This window comes from Aptenodytes patagonicus, chromosome 1 (assembly GCF_965638725.1).
Source record: "Aptenodytes patagonicus chromosome 1, bAptPat1.pri.cur, whole genome shotgun sequence".
NCBI lineage: Eukaryota > Metazoa > Chordata > Aves > Sphenisciformes > Spheniscidae > Aptenodytes > Aptenodytes patagonicus.
In genome coordinates this window covers 43501227-43528857 of record NC_134949.1, presented here as the reverse complement: position 1 = coordinate 43528857, position 27631 = coordinate 43501227, and the positions used below count along the sequence as shown (strand labels likewise).

Genomic DNA, 27631 nt, shown 5'->3' with positions numbered 1-27631 from the left:
TTACAGATAAGATACAATTAAGGACATATTTAAAGCATCTATTTTAGAAAAAATATCAGGAGTATTCTCAAGACTTACAAATTGCTCAGCTTATTGAAAGTGGTTGGTGAAAGTCTTTCAGGAAAACAAACCTAACTCTTCTGTCATTTACAAATACCCTGTTTACCTTCAAAAATAATTCTACGTGATTTAGACTAAAGCTGAAACAATCTTCACCTCTGCCTTAATTTCACTTAGGTAATAGAAAACCCATATTCAGTGAAGTCTGCTTTTGGCAAAAGGAACTTTGGACTCAAACAGACTCTCAGCTCTACCCCAAATCCTTCCAAGAAGTGTTTTACAGATGTAATTATAGGGTAGAAACATGCTTGACCTAATGTTGTCATTAGAAGAGGTGAAAATTGAAATCCTGAATTGGCATAACAGTGCTTGTAGGACAGAAAAGCCATCAACTTTTAACTCCTTCAAAGAGAAGAGGATAGAAAGATTTAATCACCATTCTGCTACCCCTTGTTAAAACCCAAAATCACAATTAAAACCTGAATTAAAAAAATACCTGTGATTACAAAGGCAATTGACAGATTTCATGGAGGAGAGAAATTAGACCTATTGGACTTATTGAAGTATTCATAAACTGCAGCAATAACAAACTACAAGTTGGCAGCACTCCCATCTTGCTCCTGAAGAGCAGCACATGTATACATCTGCACGCACAGACGGGCCTTTATTGTTAACGTCCACAACACTAAAACATAATATTTATTCTGAATGTATATAGTCTCAGATTTTTTGGTACAGGATCTAAGTATCTTTCTGTGAATACCTATGTCTCAGAGAGACATCTGAATCCTTTAATAACCTACTTGGAATTCATAGGACACTCTTGACAAACCTGGCTGTATGCAACAGCCAAAGGACAGACTAAAACTTAATGCCAGAATGAATCAGTTAAAAAAAAAAAAAAATCCCAAAACAAATCCCAAAACACTTAAGCACACAAATTCCCTGCATCTTTGTGAGAAAACTTATTTTATAGTTTTCTGCAGGGAGCAGGGGTGTATGTCTAAATGCCAACTTGTACCTAGTGTTTTGATACCATCAGTGAGCTAAATTATCAAGCAAGCAAGAAAAAAAAAAAAATTGTGCTTTGCCCAATTTGGAATACAACTATGGAAACAGGCAATCTCATCTAAATCACCGTCTGAAAATGTTGAAAATTTGCACCCACATTTGCTTAGGAGCATAAAACCGTCCAGATCCTTGATAATATAAGTTAAAGTGCAATCCATCACACTCAATAGGACTCACAATTCTGTCTGGCAAATGCTGGATATTAAGGTGGAAACACACATTGCATAACTCATATAGAGCAACTCTGACAAACCCTGATGTGTTGGACTCACTGCAATAGAAAAATCAGTCAATCCATTTGCAATGGCTATTTGTCCAAGGTTTCCAGATGTTTGGCAGCCCAGCAAAGACATGTCCAGGAATAGTATTTCCATAAGGGGGAAAAAAGACGTCTGGAAGACCCAGACATATAACATCTCTATTATTGAACAGTTTATAACAGTTCAGCATTTTATCCTAAAGAATGAAACTGAAAACTCCTCCAAAATATTTGCATCTCATTAAAGAGAAGGAAAAAGCATTATATCTCATCAAGGATTACAAGTTATGTGTTTTAGGAACCCACAGGATCAGGGCAGTACAAATGAAATCATGACATCTGCCACATAAAAGCAGAATAATGGCAGATCCAAAAGGATATGGCTTATAAAATAAAATATAATGTAAAATGTAAAATGTGTATGTCCACCGATTTATGCTTTTCCAATGCCCACAGATTTTCTTTGTGAGCAGTAACACAGGGATTACACATGATTAGCTGCTGCAGTCATTGTGAGAAGAGAGGCAGCAGCCCTCCAGCACAGGCTGTCTGTGAGCAGAATAGGAAAGTGTTTCCTTTCCCTCTGAAGTAGACAGAGCTTAAACTAAAGGTATATTCAGTTCAAAGACTTCAAAAAGCACATGCCATGGCTCAGGTTTTAGATGAATCTTAACGTACCAGTTTCAGTACAGACTGGAGGTTTTAGGTCTTCAGGCAGGCAGTACTTTCAAAAAATAATTAGGAATTAAATGCATAAATCCATGTAACTGCAACATTCAATTGTGAATATCATCACAGAATTGAGAAAATCTTAAGCTAAAGGTTACATCAGCTGGCTAAGCAGATCACCATGCCCTTATTTGTAACACATATTCATGTTAGACCATCTATTTGGTGTCTGCGTACAAGGCACACAAAACCAGGTGAAGCAAGTTTACTTTGAAACCTCTTCCTTTTCATTGTCTGGATGCTGTGATATAATTTGGCCCCTTAGCACTGCCAGATGGCATTTAGGAGCCTAGTCGTTCCTGCAGGATATAATCATACAGACACAGTGCCATGCTAATCCAGAGCTGTACCTTGCCAGATCAAAGCGTAAACAAAAAATATGTAGCTCTGCCTTCAGAAAGCTGCCTGCAAAAAACACAGGGAAGCTGTGCCACTGACCACAACACAGCTGTGCGCGTGGCTGTAGACATCGACAAGCTGCCAGCATCGATAGGTGACACTGTCCTTAACAGCTGAAGATCCTGAAATGTGAAAAGTTCTTGGTTTCGCTCAGGTGCACGGCACTGACAGCAAACTGTAAGGCCTTGCTACAGCAACAACAATAATAAAGGGTCTGGCCCAATTGATGAACTTCATAAACATTGAAATACAGTGGCACAGATGCAGGAAGAAAGGGAAGAGGAATGAAGAACGTGACAACTTCTACCTAAATAAGAGGAACAAATATGAGACAAGATCAACTGAAAGAACAATGCAATCAAAGGTAACCTTTTAGAAACATTAGAAAGTTCAAAAGTAACTGAAATCGCTGAATCCTGATGTGTAAATCCCACTCGTTTAAGCTGATTGTGCTGAAAGTAATGTATGTGTGTCCTGGTTTCGGCTGGGATAGAGTTCATTCTCTTCCTAGTAGCTGGTACAGTGCTGTGTTTTGGATTTAGGATGAGAACAATGTTGATAACACACCGATGTTTTAGCTGTTGCTAAGCAGTGCTTACACTAGTCAAGGACTTCTCAGCTTCCCATGCCCTGCCAGCGAGAAGCTGGGAGGGGGCACAGCCAGGACAGCTGACCCAAACTGGCCAGAGGGATGTTCCATACCATGTGACATCATGCTCAGTATATAAACTGGGAGGAGTTGGCTGGGGGGGGGGGCGGGGCAGTGACCGCTGCTCAGGGACTGGCTGGGCATCGGTCAGCAGGTGGTGAGCAATTGCATTGTGCATCACTTATTTTGTATAGTCTTTTATCATTATTATTTTTTTCCCCTTCCTTTTCTGTCCTATTAAACCGTCTTTATCTCAACCCACGAATTTTACTTTTTTTTTTTTTCCAATTCTCTCCCCCATCCAGCGCAGGGGGGGCGTGAGCGAACGGCTGCGTGGTGTTTAGCTGCCTGCTGGGTTAAACCACAACAATGGGAAACCATACGCTTTTCCAGGTGAGGCACAGATTTTACACCACTTCATATGCTTGCATGCATATTTGTCACTTGATAAGGAAAAATTACTTATTTTTAGTATTTAAACAGCAAACCTAGGATTTAGTTATACTGTCCAAAGCAACCTCTGACTCAAAAAATTCTCTCCAGTCAAACATCCATTCCAGGACAAGAGTCTGCCAAACCTTAGTTTAGATTAAATTTATATGAAGGTTCATTCACTTCTGAAAATAATTTGCAACAAAAATGTTAAACAATCTTAAATAGAGCAACTTAAACCAGAGAAATCATTTTTTCCAGCCTAAGAAAAGAGTCAGTACATAAAGTATCATATCAGCTCTTACAGAAATCATGGCACTTCTACATTGGTTTGGTTAGATCTTCCTCGGACACTGAATGCCCAGTTAGAGAGTTCTGATTTCTGCCTCTTGCTCCTTGATTGCAACCATTTTTTCAGAGAGAAGTCACCATGATCCAGAATGCACGTTACACTGACACAATCCATTTCCCACAGTGTTTACGATTATTTGAAAACCAAGGCTGGAACAAAATAACCCAAATTACTTGAGGATTCATATTTGGAGTTTAAAGGCATAAGGATTAGCTACAAAGGTTCCCTTGGTTTAGGGCTCCTCAGCCCTTTTCTAATTCTCTTCCCAACCTGTACTGCCAAAACTGAACTTTACTGAGGCAAGTCACTGAATTTGTATCTGAATAGTATGTCTGGCCATAAGCACCTGCAGGACATAGGCTCAAAACCAAAACATGTCAGTTGAACAGTTAAGATAAGTACAAAATTGTTACAACTTTCTCAGAAACATCTTAGCCACTGCTATCCTTTTCGTTCACTGTCAAAGGTGAAAAAACCTGCAGGGTCTCCTCCTTCTGGACTGTTACGGCTACTCATACAAGAGCATGGCCATAAGTATTTCAGAGATAGACCTCTGTTGGGTGGAAGAAATTGTCCAGTTACTTCTAGTACAGAGTAAGACAAATTACAGGCAGTTTAGTACATGGGATCCCCCATCCTCATTCCATCACAGAGACAGTCGGAGGAGCATCACAGACAACGTTGCGATTCCTTCCAGTACGGCCTTTCTCCACGTGACTTGAGGCAGTAGGAGATGGTCTGACCACCTCGTAACAGCCAAGGACGCTCCCGCTATTTACAGCGGCTCACGGATGTTAAACACTAATGATCCTGAACATCTCTAATCCCATTTGCATGTCTATTAAAATACAGTATACTGTCTGAATGGCCTAATTCTGGAGTCTTATCATATTTATGAATTTTATGAGTACATTGTGAATAGGCCTAATGCGATACGCCTTTATGAATTTCCCACTGTATCAGCTACCTGCTTGAAAGTCATTAAAAAACAACAAGAGCAGAATAGCAGCAATGCATAAGCATATTGAGTCATTCTCCTTCAGTGCCTTCCAAATGTCTCTTTTCCTGTCAATTCTTGTTCTTTATATGCATGCATTTATTTTTCAGGTCTGATGATAGAATTGTTTCCAAAGAGTACATTTAAATTAAATCAAAAAACTTGTACCATATTAAGCACACCCACCACCACCAGTGGAAGCACAGTTATGCTGAAAGACTTTGACTGACTTCTATATCTTACTGTGGTATTAAAGAAAGAAATATTACACAGATCTACACATACGCACACACCGATCTAAGTGTGTGTGTGTATATATATGTACACTGATAACAGAATAAGACAACAAATGGTTATCACAAAGCTGCTAATGTTCAATTGGTATCCTTATTATAATTTTAATTAATTATTTGGCCAGTACTATAATAATTACTGCATTTACAAAGCATTTTTAAAGCTATAAATGAATTTTCCAGAAAGATTAAATTAATATTTATATGGCTGAAATTTTAATCTCTATTTCCATGTTTATCTCATTTTTAAGCTAATAGTAAAGTTTAAAATATTAGATCAAAAAGGCTATCAGCAAAAACCAAAACCAGAAAAAGACAATCTTTTTCATTGAGACTCCAGCCACACATAACTAGATTAGGAGTATGGCAAAGAGATTGTTACATCATACCTTTGTTAGAAAGAGACATTCCAGATTAATGCTCACTGAAAATACAGATGAGTTTCAAACATAGTGTAAAGCATGGAAAATTGAAAATTGATAGCTAAATTCATTTAATAAAGGACAATTTGGACTGTAGCTATCAAGCCCCAGGGAAAAAAATAAACTGAGAACATAAAAATCTTCTAAATCAAAAGACCGAATTTTGTGAAGAAAGATGAAAATAACATCCCTAGCTTAAAAATACCGAGTTAACTTCTACTTTGAATGCATGGAACCCATTCTCACTGCTATTTCATAAATTCAATTGGACCAGAAGCAAATCCTGTTGAAATAGTTGAGTGTGCTTACATATGAATACCCTGGTTCTTTTGCTCAAAGGTCAAAAACACTATTCTAAATGCTAGGGGCCTAAACTAGAAGGGTGTTTAAAGCTCTCATTTCCTTTTTATTCTCTCCTTTCTTGGGATGGGAGTCGGGGGAACTATAAAAAGTACATATATTTTAATTCAGTAGCCATTTAGATAAATGATAATAAGCAATCTTTATACATACATGTGTATATACATTCTTGACTAGGGAGGAGGGGAGAGGGGGAAGACAACATGAAAAATGTAGAACCACCCAAAGGGTCCTTCAAAAATGCCCTCCCTTTGAACTTTTATATGGTACACAAACAGGCTCTGTAATCAACAATATGGTAGCAGCTCAAAGTGGCTGACCACATACGCTGGAAGGGCTAGAAATACTAAATACTGCATGTTTCTGTTGCTGCATTCAATGACAGTGCTTACTGACACTTTTCAAAGCAAAATGTAAAACATTCTGGACTTCTCCCATGATATCCACATCAAATGTACTGGGGGGGGGGGGGGAATTTTACACCCCACTTTGAAACTGAAAATCAAGCATTTTTTGTTTTCAACTTGTGTAACACCAACTGCAAAAAATAACTTCTGCAGATCAAATTTTACTCTCAGTAGCATATGCGTGACTTAAAGGTCTTTACATTTTGACTTCAGCTGTTCTCAGACAACAGGCTCTTATCTTCCAGTGCAATCGCACAGATTTAGATAAAGGCAAAGTTTTTTCAAAGCAGTACCAACAATTCTACAGAATACATTGATTTAGGAGCCACTGTATAATAATGCTTAAGCCAAAGCATTAAAGATGGTTTCATTTGTATTCATACAACCATAAATAATCACAAAAACTGTACAGTAGCAAAGATGCAGACACTTGCAAACAAGAGTAACAATGGCACTTCTGTCTTCTGTTATCAGGGCAGATTCTCTTACAAGCAGTTGACCATCCAAACTGTACTGTGATCTAACCTACAGAAGCTTTTTTCATTCTCATGAGTGCTGACCTCTTCCAAATTCAATTTCACATGATTTGTTATTCAACATTTTGACTTTTTCTCCCAGCCTTCAGAACACTGAGAAGAAAACATGGTAAGAATGATGTAAGAAACTTTTATTGACAGAATTTGCTATGTGAGTCCTAAGCCACCAGAATGCTTCCTTAAAGGAAAGGAAATTGAATTAAGGCTTTTGAGACTACATGCTCCATAAACGAATCACAAGAGGAATAAGAAACCTTCATTAGAAAAACCTACAAGATAATAATATAACTGATGTCAAGATGACCCTCTCTTGCTATGTTAGAGACTCTTACGCTGAGAACACATAACAACACACTACATTTTCCTATTAATTATAAAAGTCTCTGCTTAACTTGAATTTCTTGAGAAACTTCTATATGTGCTTTTAATTCAGGGGTCATCTCCCTTCAAACACAAGAGCTGCCTATTCATGCAGGGAGAAGTTCATCAAACCTGTTGATATTCTAGCAAATGTCACTTTAATTGTGGCTAAATATCATGAGAATACAGGACAGCCATCAAACCATATCCTGTACTCCAGTGGATAAATGAAAAGGTCCTTTTCAGTAGATTCAAATATGCTGTCTCTTCACAACATCTGAAAGTTTTCTTTCCCTCCTCCCCTCTCTGCTCAATCATCTCATGATACTGGTTTCAGAGTCAGTAATGCCTAAAGTCTCCTGCATTTTCGAGGGGATGGGAGGGGAGGGGCAGGGAGGGGAGGGGAGGGGGAAACATTAACTGATGCTTTCATTAAGCTACTTGGTTTATTTTATAAAACAAAGTAGAGGAAATGCTAAAAACATTGAGGCAAGCCTTTGGACTAGCCATCTCAGTGAAAATTAATCTGGTAAGTGCAAGTCTTGAACACGGCATCTTATCTTCCCCAGAGAAAGCTGACATTTCTACTACATTACTTTGACCACGTCTCTAAATGAAAGTACAGCTACACACGCAATAATGAACACCACCAAATTATATCATTCTGTAACATTCTAAATTACTGACATAATTTTAATTGTCAAATTGTTCTACACTAAAAATATGCTAGAACATGTCCAGTTTATGGTTAGATTTATAGCCTTCAAATATTACATTTTATTCAAGACATTTACAAGCATATGTATCTATGTGTAGTGGGTGTATGTGTCTGGTATTGGAAAGCTCTTAAAGTAGAGAAAAAAAAGCTGCTCAAAATACGCTGCTTACCTTTGTTTAGACAATTTTTCAATTCAACCTATGATTTGTATGTATACAAGGAGTATCTACCACCGTGTGACTTCCTGGCCCTGACTGTAACTCCAAAGAGCTTCCTGAATATAAATTACTATGAAATAACAATAATGCTAGTAATTACTTATTCTTCCCTGGGGCAGCTGCTGTCAAGGCCAAGCCAAAGACAGGTATTTGCATGTGGCACACAAACATCCAGCGGGTGCCTACCTGCTAAGTGACAGCACTAAAATAGATGGATTTCCACCCTGTGTTATAATAATGAATGACCTGGAACCATCTGTATTCTCTTAACAGGATTTAAAAAAAAAAAAAAAAAAAAAAAATCATATTTTCTAAACTTTAAGATAACTAACCGAAGTGAAACATTAGGTTGAAGGCTTAGTTTAACCAAGCACTGCATAGACATGCCGTAAAAAGGAAGTCACTGTCCCAAAGAGCTTGCACCTTCAGTTTGTGATAAAATACCACGGGAGGGGGTGCTAAGAGGAAAAAGAAGAAGAAAGAAAAAACAGAGAAAGAAAGCAGAATACAGTAACAAAAAGAGACTAATACGCCTGAGATGAGCAATAGTCAGCTGAACATTTGACAAGCTAAGGTCACAACTCTTATCATAATTACAGCAATTTCAAGGAGTTTGTGCTATGGTGGGAGCATACAGGCATTGCTGGTTTTCCTCATTTTATCAGTGTCCTCAGTCACACAAAGTATGGCACTGCACAAACTCAGAGGTGCTACTTTTATCCCTAGTATTCTAATTTTTCATTCACCCATTCCTCAATTCTATGAATAGGCAATCTCTCTCTCTCCCTACTATATATCTCTTCCCATCATCTATGAAGAGCAAACCTTTTATTTGTCAAATCATCAGTCAAAATACTGAACAATGGGGATACTGGATACCACATAAATAATGTAAGACAATATCAGCATTACTGATTAAAATTAGTACTACAAGACCATTTATAGGCATCTATTATTCAAAAAAATAGTAAACTGCAAGGAAAGGCAAGTATCCATTGCCTCTTAATACAACAAATTTTCTTTTCAAAATCCACTCTATTCAAAGTTTACTCAAACCAGATAATCAGACGCTTCTTTATTTGTGCCAAGAATATAAAAAAAAGGAAAAGCTCATTTGAAAATTCGAGGTTGTAGATAAAGACATGAAATGCATGTTAAATGACAGTTTTTCTAGATTTTCATTTAAGGAAGACAATCTGTTCTTTTTCCCTGATAATCTACTGCTTGATTTTCTTTTCAGTGGCCTTTAGAGCCACACTGTCTGAAGAGTCTAATTTAATCCTCACTAGAAGTCAGCCTCATGAAACTGTAGAACAAATATTCTCATCTTCTGCATTTATTTCCATATGAATGGAAACCTGGACACTTAAAACTCACAAAAAACCCCCTGAACTCTGTGAAAGCAGAAAAAATTAACATAACATTTGCATGTATCTGAAATTGCCAGAAATATTAATATGCCAGTGTATTTTCACGCAGAGAGTAATCTATAGTACCAACACTCAGGTTTACTCCAGCTGGGTTTTCAAAACTAGCATGTAATGCATGTGCATGTGAAAAATAAGGCACCAGTTGATACTATATTGGTGGCATGAACTGTTTCAAGGTAATTTCAATACTACTCAGAAGCTAAGTTTCTACACTGCTAAAAGCTGATACTTTTATTAAAAGCTAATAAACGTGATATAAAACAAGCACAATAATTTAAGCATCACAGAGTGGGAAGCAAATAAAAATACTGTACAAATAAAGTTCGATCTGATATTGAGAGAATTAGGAATGATTATAGTTGTCTCTGAGGACACAAATCTCATTATGCTACCCTGAACTTCATATAAGCACTTTTCCAACAGTCTTTCCACACAAATTCTAAAACCAAATAAAAAACTTCATCTGCATAAATTTCTCATCCACCTTCCTCATCCTCCACCTAATAGTTGAGCTACCTTTGACTATGAAAAAAAAAGGGGGTTTATAAGAGAAAGAATGGGAAAGCTGCTCCTCCTCTATCTTGCTGTCATCTACACTCTCCTTCTTCTTAAGAAGACTTCAGTCTTTACTCACCAGGAGGTAGGACCAGATAGATGGGCTGTAGGGTAACCACTGATTGGGGCACCCCAGAGTATACAGAGCACAGGTACCTCGCAAGCAGTCTCTCCTTCCAGGTCACAGCATTTGGAAGAACATTTATAACACCTGGACCTACGTCAACCCCTTCAGTTTAACTGATAGGTCTTCTTTTGTATCAAGGCAGGTTGGGTGTACTGTGTGTGAAAGCAGTGCAGTCTAGCTGTAAAGCATAAGCTGAGAAGCTCTGGAAACATAACAGCCAATGGATCTGGAGAAATCCGTCCAATTTCCAGAAGCAAAGTGACTGTATGAGAAATAACACTTAAGTAAAGTCCAAATACCATCCTGTGTCTTAGGTATCAGCTCAGCTTGTGTTTTCTGGCCCTTCTGTTAAACAAATCTAAACCCAAGCTACATTCAATGAAGAATTTTAAGGGAAATTTTTAATGTTTTCTCCAAAAGAGTAAGTGAGTGTTTGATCCAAATGGTATTAGAGGCAATTCAACCAATTCAATCCTCACCTGAAGAGTCAGTCTCATTTAAGGGCCTCATTCAAACAAAACGTGATTTAGAAGAGTTTCAGTCTTTAAAACCAATCTGCATTGTTGCCTTAAAAACAAAGCCATGAAGGAACCCCCTTTGTAGTATTTGGATGTTCTGCGGTTTTTTATTCATTATTAGGACTTTTTTTCAGTCAAGTTAACTCTAAGTTAGCTCTCTAAGAGGTGACACAAAAGAGTGTGGACACCAATGGGCCTGCAGTGGCTTTGGCAAATTGACATGGCTTTGTCTGGCAAACTAATTTTATGTTGTTCTCAACAAGGTCAACACCTACAGATATTTTTAATTTTAACCTCTTGAATGTGATCTCAGGGCCCAAGTTTTGTCACAATCTGCATGCACACACAAAAAATATACATATATTGGCAACTGATGGTGATTGTAATTCTCACCTGCTGCAAGCAGCCACATTTGGTTCTGTTTGTTTTGTGGTTGGTTTTTTTTTTTTTAAACCCAATATTAATTGCTTTTTCTTTAAAATTTTAGTAAAGACTTTTTGCAAAAAGATGTTAGATCAAAAATTGAAGGGCTCTACAGAAAGCCTGCCAAAAATCACTGGAAAGATTCCCACTGTTATCTAAGAGGTCTGGGTAATTACACCTTTAAAGTATAACTGTGAAGTATTTTAGTGTAAATCTAAACACAACCTTAACCATGAGATTGCCACCAATACACCTCTTAAAAAAAATTCATGCACAGCTACTGATTTGATTTTGAGAACTGGTTCATAGCATAATTTACTAGAAAAAACATGGTGTTAACAACCACTCATGGCACATGCCTGGAGCACTTACCAGGATGCATTTGTAGATACAGCACCAAGACAGTCACAGAGTATCTTGCAAATATAACAAATGCTTCCCTGCCCCTTCAATCACCATGTATGGTATTAAAGGCTAAAAATTTTGAACATCATTAAAAACCCACAAAGAAATAAATATTTGAGTCTAAAAAGGTTTTCTTGCCGTGGAGAACTCACAACCCTTTATTCTTTTTCTTTATTTGAACCCTCCTGATTCAAGTGGTGTACTTCTAGGAATATTGTGTCCATAGCATTCCTAAACATATGCTGCAGTAAAGAAAGAAGGAAAAAACGGAGTTCAGCATCCTCAAAATACATTGTCTTAACCAGTATCTCATGATAGGGAGAAACAATTACTTTTTGAAAATATTAAATAGCAGTAATGGATTCATTTTCCCCCTTAATGAGGTTTCAGTTGTTGTTTTATTAAGAAAAATCCTACTAAGAAAGAGAACAAAAAAAGATACAAAATAAACAATTATATAGCATAGATGTTCTGACTCCCACACAGGAGAGGCTCTGGTTTCCCTGGGCAGCTGTCAGAGCAATCAGCCTCAGCCACAGAAACCTCCCTTACAGGGGAGGAAAATAAAAATTAAGACCAGCAACCCCCAAACATATGTTCCACGCTTTCCCTTTTATCTCTGAAGTTCTATTGTTACCCAGGCAAGCGACACAGCCTGAGCTGCAAATTTAACAGTTTAAAAACTGCAACTGAACTTACCTTGGTAAAAAATTAATTCCTGGAGACACAACTTCCAGTCTGTTATGCCAGCTGTTCTGCTAACAAATGACAACTCCGCCTTTCTTTCTAGCTCTGCTGTGAACTGACATATCAAGATAACACAGCAAGATTTTTGACAGATCAAATTTGCATTGGCCACAATTATTAGACGCACATGGAAGAATGACTTTGCTTTAATCATTTGATCGGCATATACAGATAAGTAAAGGGCAAGAAAAAGGCTAACTACAGTTAAAGGTATTTTGCATCTCTTTTTATGCTTAATAGATTGTTTATAGCAATAGTAACCAAAAGTGAACAAAAACACTAGGGGAGAGGAGGGGGAGCAAAGCAGAAGACGTGCACTATTTCTGCTTATGATGGGCTAAAATCAACTCTGAGATCTCCATGATCACTCTGTGGCACTTTTAAATTACAGATCCACTTAAGAATTTTGCTCTTGGGATCATCTTTGTTTATAATGTTTATATGTTTATAATGTATAAACATATACATTTTAGCTCATTACTGTTGAGCATAGGATAGCATGGAACATTGAAGTCTCTCTGCGAGAGATGTAAATTAAATCTTGATGTAATGTTAACTCCTAACAGACAGCTTTGACTCATGAGTGTTGTCTTTATGCATCATTTTACTATTTTTTTGTATGTATGGCTATTCTGCAAATCAGCTTGCATTACTGATACGTTTTTTAAGAAGGGAGCTCCTTTGGATTTTGAGGCAGAAAGCTCATTTTACACCAGGACTGATGCTACTCCAGAGCACATTGGAACCAGCTCTATCTGCTTTCAGAAAAGAACAAAATCCCAGTTATCTAAACTGGCATAGGAAAACCTTCAGAAAATTCTGTAATTTTGTCCTGTTATTTCTTTCTTCCATCTCCCCGACTGATCCATTTGCTTCTCTTGCAATGATTTCTTTAAATGACCATTCGGAAATATACAGAAAGAGTAAGTGGCATTGTAAGAAGTAGTCATGTGGCAGTTGACAATGACAAGAAAATACCATCTACCTTAGCTACCACCTAAACGGAATGAATTAAGAACGTATTCCCCTGTCTAATGCACAGCCAAACGGGCTGCTGTAGTCCTGAGAGCATGTTTAGATTACTGTGATGGAGAAAAATTGGGAAATGAGGAGAAAATACAGATACAATGCAGTAACAGCTAAGGCATTATAAGTTTTTGGTGAGCATGACAGAAGGAAAAAGCCTGTGTATTCCTTTCTTTGTGTACACAAACTTCTCCCTCCTCTCTCACACACAGTACAACTTCGTTCCTAAGTGATGGGTGGTTTTATAGAGGAGATCATGTTCTACCAACAAAAAGGCATATTCTACTCTTAGGGACTAAATACAAGAGTGGAATCAAGGGAAAAGACAAGCAAACTGTAAGGTCTTTAAGCCAGACAGAGTCTTTTTTACTGTGTTCCTACAGTGGCAACACAGCTGTATCCTGATTCATGGCTTGAGACTCCTGTCCTCTGCCACAATGCAAATAAAAAGCCATTAGTGCAGAGTATTTATTTTAAATACTAGGCAAATATATTTGACCTTCAATCTGAGGATCTTCATGCTCTGAGAGAAATCGATGTTCAATGATTCAGAAGATCTTTTAATTTTACAGGTAGATAAAACTAAGTTTAAGCAACTTCCCTGTGGGTACAAAGAAAATTGACAAAGCTAGAAGAGAAACAGACCTTTAGCCTTTCTGCCTCAACCTTTACTTACATCATCCTTCCCAAAAGCGATACAGCAGCAACTGTAATATAGCAATAGGCGTATTTATATTATTAATAAGCTATTGCATAACACTTATAGATACATACGGTATTTCACAAAGCAGTAACTGTTCCACTCAATACAGAGTAGGTTCAGGCAAACTAAATAACCACCTTCCAGAATTTTCCCTTTAATGTTGATCTGCTACCTCAACAGCATTAAAAATGACAGGTGCCTAATGTAATTTCTGTTTAAGAAGTCAACATATTTAAAAATAAAATAAAATAAAATAAAAAAAGAGATCACCATCAAGAAGTCAATATGTACCTCAATCACTACATGTCAAGTAAGTAGGAAATATCTTCAAGATATCAGAGCATATTTTGTAGTAACCATAGGTAAAAGCTGGTTTTAAATGATGCCCACCATTTGGGGCCACATCTATTACTGCTTTATGGATGCTTGCTAGCGTTCTAGAGGTTATGATGTTGAATCACTGTGCGTTTGTGTATTGTAGACTCCTTTGGTTCTCATTTATGATGCCAGCAATAAATCCAAAGTCATCTGACCTCTGCAATTGAGCCAAAAAGAACACCTGTTGGAAATTATCCCTTCCAAATGACAAATTATGGACACAGTGTTTACATCAGGCAATTTAAAAAAAAAAAAAAAAAAAAAAGATTATTGGCAGCTTCCCCCTAGTCCTTTTTTATTGGTACAATTTTAAGGCTGCCTCTTCTATCAAGAACTAAGAGCAACTGCCACGTTTCTGACTGAGCTGAAGAACACTGACAGGCTCTACAAGTGGAAACAAGTGAACACAGAAATTTCTCAGCAATAAAACTTAAAAAATGCAGATTTAAAAAAAAAATTAAAATTCCTAATTTAAACAAAATGCAACTTTTAAATCATATAATTACTACTACTATTGTTTTAAAAGGCTGAAGAGCCCTAGTTACAGACGGGTGACTCCTGTTCTAAGCTCTGCACACATGTGCACACAGGCGTGCAGGGTGACAAAGACTCCGAACTAAGGATACTATTTGCCAGAAAAATCAAGAAACAAATGGAATATGGAGAAAGCAAAACATTTTAACATATGATTACACTAGAGACTGTCCTATGCATCATTGCCATATTACATGTTTACATGCAAGCACCCACTCAAAGTACTAGTACGTATAAATACATGCATATATATGTATAGTCACACACACAATGACCTGCATATATGTGTGTGCACATATACAAATTGATAAGCCAGGCTGACTTGAGCAAGGGAGAAGGAAAATGAAAACAAACAGATAGAGGGCAACAAACATGCAGCAAGGATAGAGGAAACATGCCAGGTAAGGAGAGTACACCTGACAGAGAAAGGACAAAACAACAGCAGCAACAACAACAAAAAGAAAGGAGGAACAGACAAAAAAAAAAAAATAAAATCAAGAGCCCAACTAATAAAGACAGCCTGCTGACCTGCATTACAACCATAGGTTTATTTTTACTTCAGTAATAATACACGTTAAACTGGAACAGCAGCAGCTTTGCTACATACCTTCAGATAAAGCCCTGGATGCCAGAGGCTGTCCCTTCCCCTGGCACAACCTACGTTCAGTCACTCAAGTAAAAGTGTCATTAAGGGAAGTAGCTGTGCCCGATACTGACAATTCTAGAAGACATCAAGGAATTTAATATAAAAAAATTTAGAGGTTTCGCATGCAGCAGTGCCTACTGAGATATAATTTTATCACATCTAAACACACTACCAAAAAACCCGAAAAAAAAACCCCAAAAAACCACAAATAAATGATAATATTCTAAGGTTCACTTTACTAACACTGGAGTATCCTGAAGTTTAAAAAAAAAAAAACAAACCCAAACCAACAAAAAAACACCACAGCTGTGAAGTAGAGGAAATATATTGGTATTAAACTGAGCTCTACCAACTTTTTCTTCTCTTCTAGCAAAGAAGCTTTGTTCATTTACCTGCAGAAAACATACAGCGTAACTATGTTAGTTTGTATATATACACATACTTATATTCAAATCAAAATGGATATGCATGTGCTTGCCGGTAACCAACTGTGAAAGAAAGAAAGTTTGCACTAAAAAGAAAATTATAACCATTTCCAGAGTTCTTCCCTGCCTTTACAGTCTTTGGTACCTCAGCACTGGAGAAAAGCTAATACCGGTACCTAGGCATTAAAAAATAAAAATGAAGCATCTCCCAAGGAGTATTCTTTTATTGGAACGCAGCATGAATGCACTCTGACACTTCAGTTTAAGGTGTAACAAGGTGTAGTCTTCTGTTCTGGTACAATACCCAGACTCAAGATACTCACATTTAAGGGCCTGCATTATGAAACTAATGTGACAAACTAATGTGACCTCAGCAATATACCTTGACTCTAATTCTACAGGCTTTGGGTTTTTTTTCCCCACATGCATTTCCTTTAGTAAGCATGCAAAAATCCTAGAAAACTCATTTGTAGATGCAAGGCTTTAAACTTTTCTGTGCATCATTTCTGCATTTGTACCAAGTTTTGTCAACCCTTTCTCAATCTCTCTATTCAGAGAGTATTTACCTACTGTATCTAGGAAAACAAGATCTGGTTTAATTTGGGACTATTAACTGTTGTTGGCAATCATCAATGATTCCACCAGATGTTTCTATTCAGAAGCTAAATATGCAATACCAGACAGGGTTGTCCTCTCATACGTTGCTTAAGGCTAGACCTATCTAGAATGAGTTTGAAAGGCTATTAACTCTGCTTTATAAACAGGCACGCAACACAGTCTCACAAGAGACTTCTTGCTTTAGCATATACAAAATGCAGTCTTAAAAAGATCTTTATACCCCTCCCACAAAGGCACACTGCAGTACAGTCCCTCACTGGTTTATTTCTTTTGATACAGCAGCAGCAGCACATGCTTCTCCTTCCAATTTCAACTATTAAGAGTTCCAGGAGAATTAGAGAAGCAAATAGGTAGGACTTCCATCCACGACACACGGATTCAACAGCACTTGCAGAGCTTTACTTGTACTGCAAGAATGCAGAGATAACCAGGAAGATGCAGAGTCCTTGACCTGAGTTCAGGATCCAGTTAAAATCTCAAGGTAATAATTCAGAATGATTTAGAGAAACTAGCCCAACACAAATGTGGTAAAAACAACAACAAAAAGTCTTCCCAACTACTTCGTAAGCACAGCAGTGCCTTTCACTTAACATAAAAGTAGAATTATCATCAAAGCAGAAAAAAATGTCTTTAGTTACATCCGTATCAAAACCTCTCTAGTCATGGTTAGTCTTTCAGACAATCAACTTTAGTCCGGAACTGGAATAAGCAGGAGGTTCAGATTATTTTTACTTACCCTTCCCAACATTTTGAGAGGAATCCTGGCTATACATTTTTTAGTCTTTGTTGTATACAGCCTGTTCAGAGTAGAAAAAAATCCCATGGAAAGTTCAAAATTCAAGGGAAGGGAGACAAGAAAATAGGTTTTTACCCGAAATGCAGATTTTGATACAGGATCATCCATAGGATTTAAAGAAATACTTAAGAAAAAGTCAGCGAGCAGGGTAGTTGACCCCTAATGCACTCATTATGGGACCATCTCTATTTCAAAGATCAGATTTCAAACTGCAGAAACCTCAAAAGGCCTTTTCGAAGGTGTTGATCTTCATAAAGCTGGGTGATAAAAATCCCAAAACAATGTCACAGCGCAAGATCACCTAGAAGCCTCCGTCCAGATTCTCTTCTGTACAGTGCTCTGTGCAACTGCTTCTCAAGCTTGTGCTCCTTCTCAGAAGGGAAAAGACAGGCCATGGTTGCATACCGTTTCAGGAGCCCAACCCTTTCTTAATCTACATTTCATCCTCAAAGTACAGCAGATTTTCCCAGATGACAATTTCAAGACAAAAGCAGATAAACAAATATTATTCTGTAACACTTTTTAAAAATAATAACTGTAAAAGCAGGAAAATACTAAATAACAATTACAGCGATTTCTTTATTTTGCAATGTCACTGCAGAGAAACAACAAAGAAGAAAGCCATGTGATTTTATTTACTAGTTTAGCTATTTATTATCACTTAAATTCTTCTTTGTCCTGAGGCTAACAAGACCTTTCTTTGAAAAAGCTAGGAGCAACAGCAATCAAAAAACAGGATTTATGGTAGAAAGCCTCTAGCATTTTTTTCTTTTATACTTGACAAATAAAAACCTTACAGATAGTTTGTAACCATCAAGGTGTCCTAGAGCAAACTGTATAATCATGAGATATTACCTCCACGAATTTCACTGTTTTCTGCTTCTTAGCCATTGCATCTTATTCCAAATTACATAAGACCATTTAAGACAAGATGCTTAAATCCACCTTTGTATACATACTAATAGCAATGTAATTAGTAGGAATGGGAAATTGTGCCTTTAGTAGTAAGAGACGACCAAGGCCAGTAAGTAATAGTATTACTTTTTTGCGGGGGGGGGGGGGGGGGGGGGGGGAGTAACCAACCCAAATGAAAAGCTGCCTTCTTCCTCTCACTCTACTCTGTAGTGCATATCCAAAAATCATGTTGTATGTGTACGTACAAAATAGTATTCGTTTCAGCTATCTGATTACGCAAAAATCTGCCAGCACAAACAACTGCAAAGCAGCTGAGCTCCTTCCAACCAGGCTGAGCTCCTTCCAACCAGTGTACAACTTTTACCTGGTATTCTTAAACAAGTTTTATTCAGTTATCAGGCATGTATTAACACCAATAGTTTAAAGATAACATTGAGTGGGAAGAAAAGCAACGAGCTAAGAAACCAAGGCATGCTACTGAAATATAAGATACAGCCAGCCAGTATCTTTTTAAGAAAAGAATTAATTTATCGGTATTTAATCTCAGCTGTTTTGGTGCAGCACTGGGTCAAAATACTGCTCTGTAATTGAGACTTTGTTGCAGATAGTGGCTTTGAGAAGGCAATGAAAAAGAAAAAGCATGGTTCTCTAATAGGAGGAAAAAAACCCTGTAAACATGCAGAAGAGGACATGACTTTATGAATTATTAAATATGGGTTTCATATTTCATAAAATGATATTTAACACCATTTATTGAGCCTGTAAAGATTGTTTTTTTCAAATTGGAACAACTGCACTAGCAGAGTGCACAGAACAATTTCAGCAAGCGAGAGGAGTCAGGTGGTGGGGCCCCAGGGAGGTTTGACAGAGAGGGAAATAATTCAAGTCTTTCTAGCATAAATTTTGAAACAGAAAACTCATGGAGTATGGAGAGAGCCAGCTTAAGGGAAAGACAGAGGTAATATATGACGGGCTGATAGAGCAAAGAATTTGGAAAGCAACTGTAGTCTAGCCCATTTCTTCTTATCAGCTGGGTGGGCTCTTCCTATCTCTGCCTAATTCAAAGGTATCAAAAAAAAACCAGCAGCAAAACAAAAAGAGAACAAACCTCTCCCTCAGCCCTGAAAACCCTTCACTATCCCCTCGCCTTGCTGTTTTTGATTAAAACACTGAATATGCATCCTGGAAAAAAAAACCTGCCAGCTGTTGTGAGATAAGGGATAATAGTGAACATTGAGCTTAAGGAGTCCCTGACTCTTCACCAGATCTCCAGTTGTTTGCAAAGCATCCCCTGACAGAGACACAGATGGGCAGATGGACAAAAACGCACAGAACATACATATATATATGTATATATGTGTAGGAGGGACTGGGGTGGGGAGAGGGGGAGGGAGAGAAAGCTCAGTTAGAGCTGCCTCAGAGGGAGAAGTAAAAACAGGATAGGAGAAATCAACTTTTTTGTTGAGATAACAAGCAACATCCTCCAGATCCTAGGTCCCCAAATGAAAATGAGCCGTTAAATAAGAATAGCAACAACTCTGGCCTACCCAATACTTCATGCCATTATTTTTGAAAACAGTTGTTGGGTGACTACAGCATTAGTCATGAAAGTGAGAACTGAGACGTGAAAATGGGGACCACAGACACAGCAGTATGAGCATGTTCACGAGGACAAACTGCGCTCCTGGCTCAACTGCCTCATGGTGACGACTTCTGATTTTCCTGAAATGTTGTTCCGTGCGCTGAATATCGACTAAAATGAAGCAGGCAGGGATGGAGGAAAAGCGTGATATACATGCTGATTACCCCCATTTCATCTGTCCCTTCTAAACCTTCTCTCTTGATTTGATTTTTAAAGGATCGCATGTCAAGACTTCATGATGCTTTTGACAGTAAACTACTATTTTACCCTATCGGATAAAAACTGACTGATTATTGGACATTTAGTTAATCTCCAAATGGCTACGGGGGGAGACCAGCAAAACATCCAACAGTAGAAAAGGCTTGTTTGGTATCCCTGCCTATTAATTACATTTAATTACTGCCCAGTAATAGAGTCTTGGTGTCTATTAAAAATCCCTCTGAGTTAAGTGGCTCATCTGCCTACAAAAAGAAAGACTGAAGGAAATAATGCAATTTGTTCTGAAAGAAACTGAGATCCTTGCGCTTTCTCATAACTTTAAAGCATATATTGGGGGAGGGGGGTTAAAGTGCTAAAAACTTTCCTTCATTTTCATTTGGTTTGGATCAGCCTGTAAACAGAAGGACCAAGGCCTTTGGTCGGGAGACTTTAAAAGAAAACGTGATGAAAAACTATCCCTGTGACCATAGCAAGCATTCTGTGTGCAGAACTCCAAGCCATGTGTCACTGCTGTCAGCGGAGGTGCAAAGGTTCCTCTTTTGGAAACTAGCAATTTTACAAGAGTATCATTAGTACCGCATTGTGCATGATGGATTTCAAATCTAGGCGCACATCTTTTGGTGTGAGTCAGGATAGGGACTCAGTGGGCTTGTCTGAAACACCCTAGACACTGTGGAACAGAAAGTACTAAATTAGCAGATAAAGCAGATATGCCAAACCTTTAATGGACAGAGTACTATTGTTACTGGGAAGCATTTTGTACGTTACTATAGTTCTGAAACAATTTTATAGGTTTACACAAGGTCAAGTATATAAATGACACTTCAGGGTATTGCAACCTGTGTGATTCGCCTGTGTGTTGCCTCACACACATCTGTACACCCACGGTGAAGCAGAGTCTCAGGCTCCCACCCCCAGTCTCCAGACTTTAACAAGGCCACAGCTGCAACATCATTCAAAGGTTTGGCTTTGCCTGCCTGCAGCAGGCAGGTGTTCTTCCAAGATACCAAGTATCCTGGATAGTCTGTCAAAGAAATGGCTGCAATGGGACTTTCTTGTAGGGGAAAACATTGAAATTAAATGACTGGAGTAGTTAGGAAATTTTGGATATTTATTTTACGGATTTGACTAGCATAAACCATGCATGTGGCAGCAGATTATGAATTTTTATGTTGATTTTGAAAACAGAAGAACCCTGCTGAATGATGAAATACAAATAGATAAAGCAGTCTTTTCTGGTTTTTAAAATAGTTATTTGCAGCAAGTTGCCTATAGAAACCTGTTATTCAAACTGCTAGTTCATAGCGCTCTCTAACATTTACCATGTCCTAAAATCACGAACCCGCACACCATACTGTAAACAGCAATATATGCATTTGCTACTTACTGGCATTCACGTCCTAAAGCCTTGAATATTATCATACTTTTTAAATAAGAAATTACAGCACACTGTGGGAATAGCAAATAAATCCAGAAACACAGCATTTAACCTGAAATCTCTACATGGATGGAGTGGTATGTCTGGCACATCCAGCTTGGAGGAAGGAACGAAGGCTGTGTTTTGGACAGAGCTACCATGGACACACAGTCTTCAAGCAGATAAAGCTGATGGACATCCCAGAACCGCCCATTCCAGCTCATTACCAGTTTCCTGAGGCTTCACACCCAGCTAGAAGAATTTGTAGAGGGAAGTCCTACGCCTGTTTTCTGTAGGTGGTCAAATTAATTGATTGCAATGATCTTTCTAAAAGTCTTTTTCCTCTCTGAATTGCCTTCTGTTAGCCTGCCTCCCTCCTTTCCCCAAAACTTCAGACATAGAAATGGGACTACTGCTTCCACATGGCTACCAAAAGCTCTCACTTCATGGCTGAGCCTCATTTTGTACTCAAGAGGGTCAAACACCCGAGTATCAGCCCAGAGACACCTGCCAGTCCCACAAACATAAACAGACTATTGCCAGAAATCAATAAAACTATCATTACATCTTGCAGCTACAGAAAGTCTAAGGAGCTTGATAGTTCTGCAGCCATAAAAGGAGTATGCACCTATTTAAAATGCAGGTGATAGCATTTGATGGGTTTTGAGATAAGGAGCATATCTGAGTGTCCTATGGACATGATAGTTCATATGCTAACAACACGAAAATTATATAAACATAGTTGTCCAGGCCCAAATCCAGATCATAGGAACGTAACTATATTGTGTGTAAATAGTGTAGCTATGAAATTATTAGAAAAGCTAAATGCCAAAGCACAGTCTGCATTTTTAAAACTACCTGAGAAGTTTTATCTCTTTAATTAACATGGAGCTTTTTTCTCCATTTGATTTTTTTTCCTAAATTCCCCATGCAGCAAACAGTCCAGTGACAATACACTCTGCAGCAACACAACAGTTGAGTCTTCCCAGAACACAATATTTTTCATTTATTTATAGAACATGAGCTATCCAAGAGATTCAGCTTGACTTCTGCCTGGTCTGATCCAGGTAGAGCACCACGAAGTCATCCATGTCAGCCAGTAAGTCAGCCAATATTTCCTAAAGTGGTTCATTTTTATTTCACTCATTTCTATCTAACATATTTCAAAATTTGCTTTACAACCAATGCAGCATAAAGAGATAGCCAAATTACTACTACTTTTTGTGTTTCCCCATCACTTTTAAAGCCTTATTTTATTAAAATATTAGCGTTCTATAATGAACTCGATACTAGCATATCAATGGTATTAAATTACTAGTAAGGATCCCTGAATGTAATGAAAACTAACCAGACTTCTGTTTATTATCATCACATTTACTTCTTCAGCACCAACCACGCCACAGGAGCAGAGTCTTTTAGCAGCTGCAGAGCCTTTGGTGGTCGTTGCATAGTTCTACAGCTGGATGAAATATCCACAGACTGGCTCAAAGAAAACATTTGACCTTGAGGTACAACAGATCCTCTTTGAAACAAACTTTCTCCTCCTAAGCAATCTGAAGAGTCAGTCTCTAGAAGTGAATCTGCAGGTATTAGACATGAAGGGAAAAAAATCCTTTTGAAATAAGAGGGGGGTTGGGAGAAGAGGGGAGCATACTCAATTCCAGATCAGATAATAACGGTTCAGAAAACAGTTCACCGGATGGTGAGATTAATGATAACATTTCTCAGCTTTTCTTTTGTGCCATAGAACAGTGAGAATTTTGAGTTGGAGAAAGCCCCGTGCTCTGAACCAGTTATCTCCTATCACATACCCCTGTGTCTTTTCCATTACAAAAAATCCGCTCAAAGGCTGAATATATTTTCACAATAATTTCATTACGTGTGTTATCATGGTATATTTCCTGCAATTCTCTGCACTTTAAAGGGCTATTGGCTGTGACCGAATGACTTAGATTAACATATACAAATCTCAGAGGCACTAAAACCAAGTATTTGATTTTCTAGGTCTTAAAACTGTTTCATTTATGTTGCCCATAAATTCCCCCAATTTGTATTTTTCCCAAACAAGATCAAAATTATTTAAAACATTAGCCAGCAGCTTTCATACCAAAATTTAAAAAAAAAAACCCAACCCAACAGCACTTATTATAATAAGCCTGTGTAATAATAAAGTACATAACCTGCACTCTAATACATGATTTGGACATTAACAGCCCCACTGAACCTACGCAGTAATTCAAAGAGGCCAGTAAATCTCATTTTAAGGCCTAGTATGAAGTGCACCACAGCCACAAAATGCCCCAGCAGAATGCATTCTCTCTGCTGGCTGCCATTCGGTGCAGACCTTACGTTAAAGCCCAGGCACAAAAAGTATTATAGAGTTTTGAACTTTAAATAAACTGGAGATTAAAAAGAAAAAACAACAAAAACCACTTTTTTCAGGAAAAATCTATTAATGTAATATCAAAAGACCAATAAAGCATTGGGAAAATAGGAGAAGGACTGAAGGTATTGAAAAGCATCAAATTCGAGTTTACGAAATAAGCATTAGAAAAATTTCCAGACCATAGTATGAGTAAGTAAAGGAGATAAACTGAGAAGGAGAGCCTTTCGGGACAGTCTGTTGCAGAAGTGGGATTTCCGAAAGGATTTTCCATATTGTGGAAGCGTGAATTTACATGCTTAAACCGCCTTGGGTACTGAAGGGTAAAACTTCAACAGCAGCAACAACAAATTGTCAGACAACCAAATTATACAGAATTACTGGTAGGATACAATAGGAAGGGTCTATCCACATATCCGCTGGAAAGGACGAAGTTCTCAAACAGTGTCAGGCCGATGTCAGATACTTACTTCCGATCAGCAGGTCTCTGCCATAAACTCAGCGTTGCTAGTGAGGAAAGGTTTTGCCAATTTGCTAGACAAATTCAGGGAGCTTCTGCCACAAAATTACCAGGCAATCAAGCAGTATTAGAAAGAAAATTACTAGATGATGAAGAAATTGAGTCCCATAACAGCAGTTCACTGTACTGCAAAAGTGAGTGAGCATGGCAGACTATTCTCAAAAGCACATTAATTTCCAGTTTACTAAAAATCATCAAAGAGTTTTGCAAGCGGTTCAACTATAATTAAGTATAATTAAAAATAATCTTACCTTCTTTTGATCTTCTAGTTTATGACTTACTGGATTCCTTCCATGTTTGTTCATCTCTGAAGATAAATCCATCACATTCACTCCTTGCCCTTCAAAACGAAATGGGTTCAGCAATACAGCAAACTAATCCAAAAAACAGGGGCTACAAACACACAGACGTGGTGTTTTTTCCATCACACATCATCTCTGGACATCAATGACTTGGAGAAATGACTAAGAAACCCATCGATCAAGCTGAGGAAAACTTTGCAGTTCACTCTTGGGACTTTCCAAATCACCATAGCGTTTGAAAAAGCTGATGCTTAAGAAGAGAAATATTCATCCGCTACTTTTAACTCCAACTGCTATCTGTATCTTTCTTCACAGGTTTCCATTTTACAGAAGGTTACATCCTGATTGTGAACCTGTTGAGAAAAAAAAAATCATCAAGATTGATTTGCAATTTGCTGTCACTCTTTATAACTGATTATTTGTCTTCCTCAGGTGCGTGGGGTTTTTTTTGTTTATTTGTCTTGGGTTTTTTTTAAATTAATTTTTCTCTTTTTTTCTTTTTTTTTTTTTTTTAAAGGAACTAACACTGTTTTGTGATTTAATACTTGGCAGGATGAACCTATGCATGATCCCATTTGTCCCCCTCCACATCACAGAGGGCATGCAGAGTATTCACTGAGAACAGCTAATGAGTTCCAGCTACAGCCATCAAGGAAAAATTGAAGGAAAGAGAAGATCAAAGTCAATTTGACTAAAGGCAGCATAGATGAAAATTTTTCATCATCGTCATATATTTCTTACTCAGTGCCTTCAAAAAGCAATAGCCAGTATAACACTGACGGGGTCAGACAGGGAAAACCTGCAGTCAAAATACTAAGTCCTAGCCAATATGACACCTCAAAAAAAAGAACACCTCCCCCCAAAAGTTCTCTTGAAGGCTGCAAATAGCAGGGAGGAACAAAACAAAACAAAATACAAACAAGGTTTGTTTGCCAGAAAGTTAAAGTTCTACTAACAGTAAGAGAACACTCACCAAAGCAGACTCAAATGCTTGGAGAGCATCTTTCTATTCACTATTTAGAGCATCTTAGGGAAGTCAGCAAAATAAATAACAACTGTAATGCATGTTAATTACCCAGAAAATAGAAGGTAGTAATTAAAACTGCACTGTTAAAGACTTCTCTAATTTTTATTGGCTTAAGAAGCGGATCAGCTTCAGTAGTATGTTACAACCTTCCCAAGCACACACAGCTTTTCTCACCCTGTTTCCACAGAGGCGGAGGTACAGCAGGACATGGCTCTCAGGCATAGACTGCTCCCACCCCTACCCAGAGCCTCATAGGCACAACCTGCGATTTCCCCCTTTGGCAGTTTTGGGGATCCACAAAATCCACAAGTCCGTAATGCCAGGATGCAGCAAGATGAAACATGAGGTACCGCTGCAGCGATCAACATCTGGATTTATACTTGTAACAATTCTAAAGCTCAGATAAGTCAAAACCAAGCTGTTAAAACCAGCAGTTTCCCTGGTTCATTTCATGGTCAGACATGTAAATTATATTACTCCCCATGCCTGGCAATTATGCTATACTAGGCAATTAAGCTATTCTGTGGAACTGTATGGTGTTTTCAAGCCAAAGTTGGACAGAATGCAAATAATTTTGTTTGGACTGCCCTCATTACTTTTAACATGCAAAGCACAGGGTGGCAATTCTTGCTCATTCCATTCAGCACATTGTTCCATGGTCTTCAGCCTTTTCAGCATAAACAGCTGTAATTAAATGCTCTTGGCTGGCAATTTTTTTTTTTTTTTTTTTTTTTTACAGTGGCACCAGACTTATTATTCACTATTTTACAATGATATTTAACATACACACAATCACAGCATAAAATACCCAGAGTCCTAGAAATCCTAATGATCACACACAAAATAACACAGATTTTACTAGGTCATCTACAAATATAAAAGGCAAGATGAATTAGAGCTTTTTTACAATTTTATTCCCTTAACAGACACATAACAGTCATTCAATAATAATCTCTAATCATTCACAGATACTCGTAATAAAATAGTCTGGCAGATTAAGCATTTAGCACTGCAAACACAGGCCTAAAGGAAGTGAGCAAGCTATCCAAGCTAGGAGCATCCCTAGGTTTTCTTGTTAAACAACAAAAGGAGGAAAATATTTTGCAGAAGTATTTCCGATTGGGGGTTGCTGAATTGCTCCTCGAGACCTGCTACAGAAGGCATTGAAAGTAATTAAGCTTCTGGTTTAGGTACCTCTATTACTTGCCTAAATTCAGGTGGACTTAATTCAGGTGAAATGTGCCTGAAAGAACTTCTTGTTTTACTTCACTATGAGCTACAGGTTACTCATAGACTAGTGGGGAACGACCCCAGATTATATTCTGAGAATTAACCAGAGCCATGCCTTCTATACTACCCTTATTATCAACAGAGGTAGCTCTTGAAAACTTTACACTGATAGGATTTGCAGGAAGCAATCAGCATCCTCAAGCTCTCTGAAGGCCTCTTCCATATTTATTATTATTATTGTCCCTTAAGTGGCACATTCACTAAATTGTTGGTGGAAATTAACAGAAATATCTTTTGAGAGTCTGGATGTTGCAAGTCAACCTGGTTGGGGAGCAGGGGCAGGGAGGGGGAGTTGTAAGCAACTACTGTGTCTTGGTTAGTTT

At 37.9% G+C, this 27631-nt stretch overlaps 1 protein-coding gene across 4 annotated transcripts in view; it reads right to left on the bottom strand.

Annotated features, from left to right (window-relative positions):
- NAV3 (neuron navigator 3) overlaps positions 1 to 27631 on the bottom strand; it is a 576126-nt gene that overhangs the window by 404919 nt on the left and 143576 nt on the right. For 3 of the 4 annotated variants that reach the window (XM_076333407.1, XM_076333424.1, XM_076333396.1), the window contains exon 2: positions 24941 to 25344. In XM_076333407.1, coding sequence (XP_076189522.1) covers positions 24941 to 25012 — 72 coding nt within the window. In that variant the 5' untranslated portion in view covers positions 25013 to 25344. Of the gene's footprint in view, positions 1 to 24940; positions 25345 to 25964; positions 26026 to 27631 lie in introns of those variants that run through there. The other variant, XM_076333415.1, reaches the window with a different exon arrangement.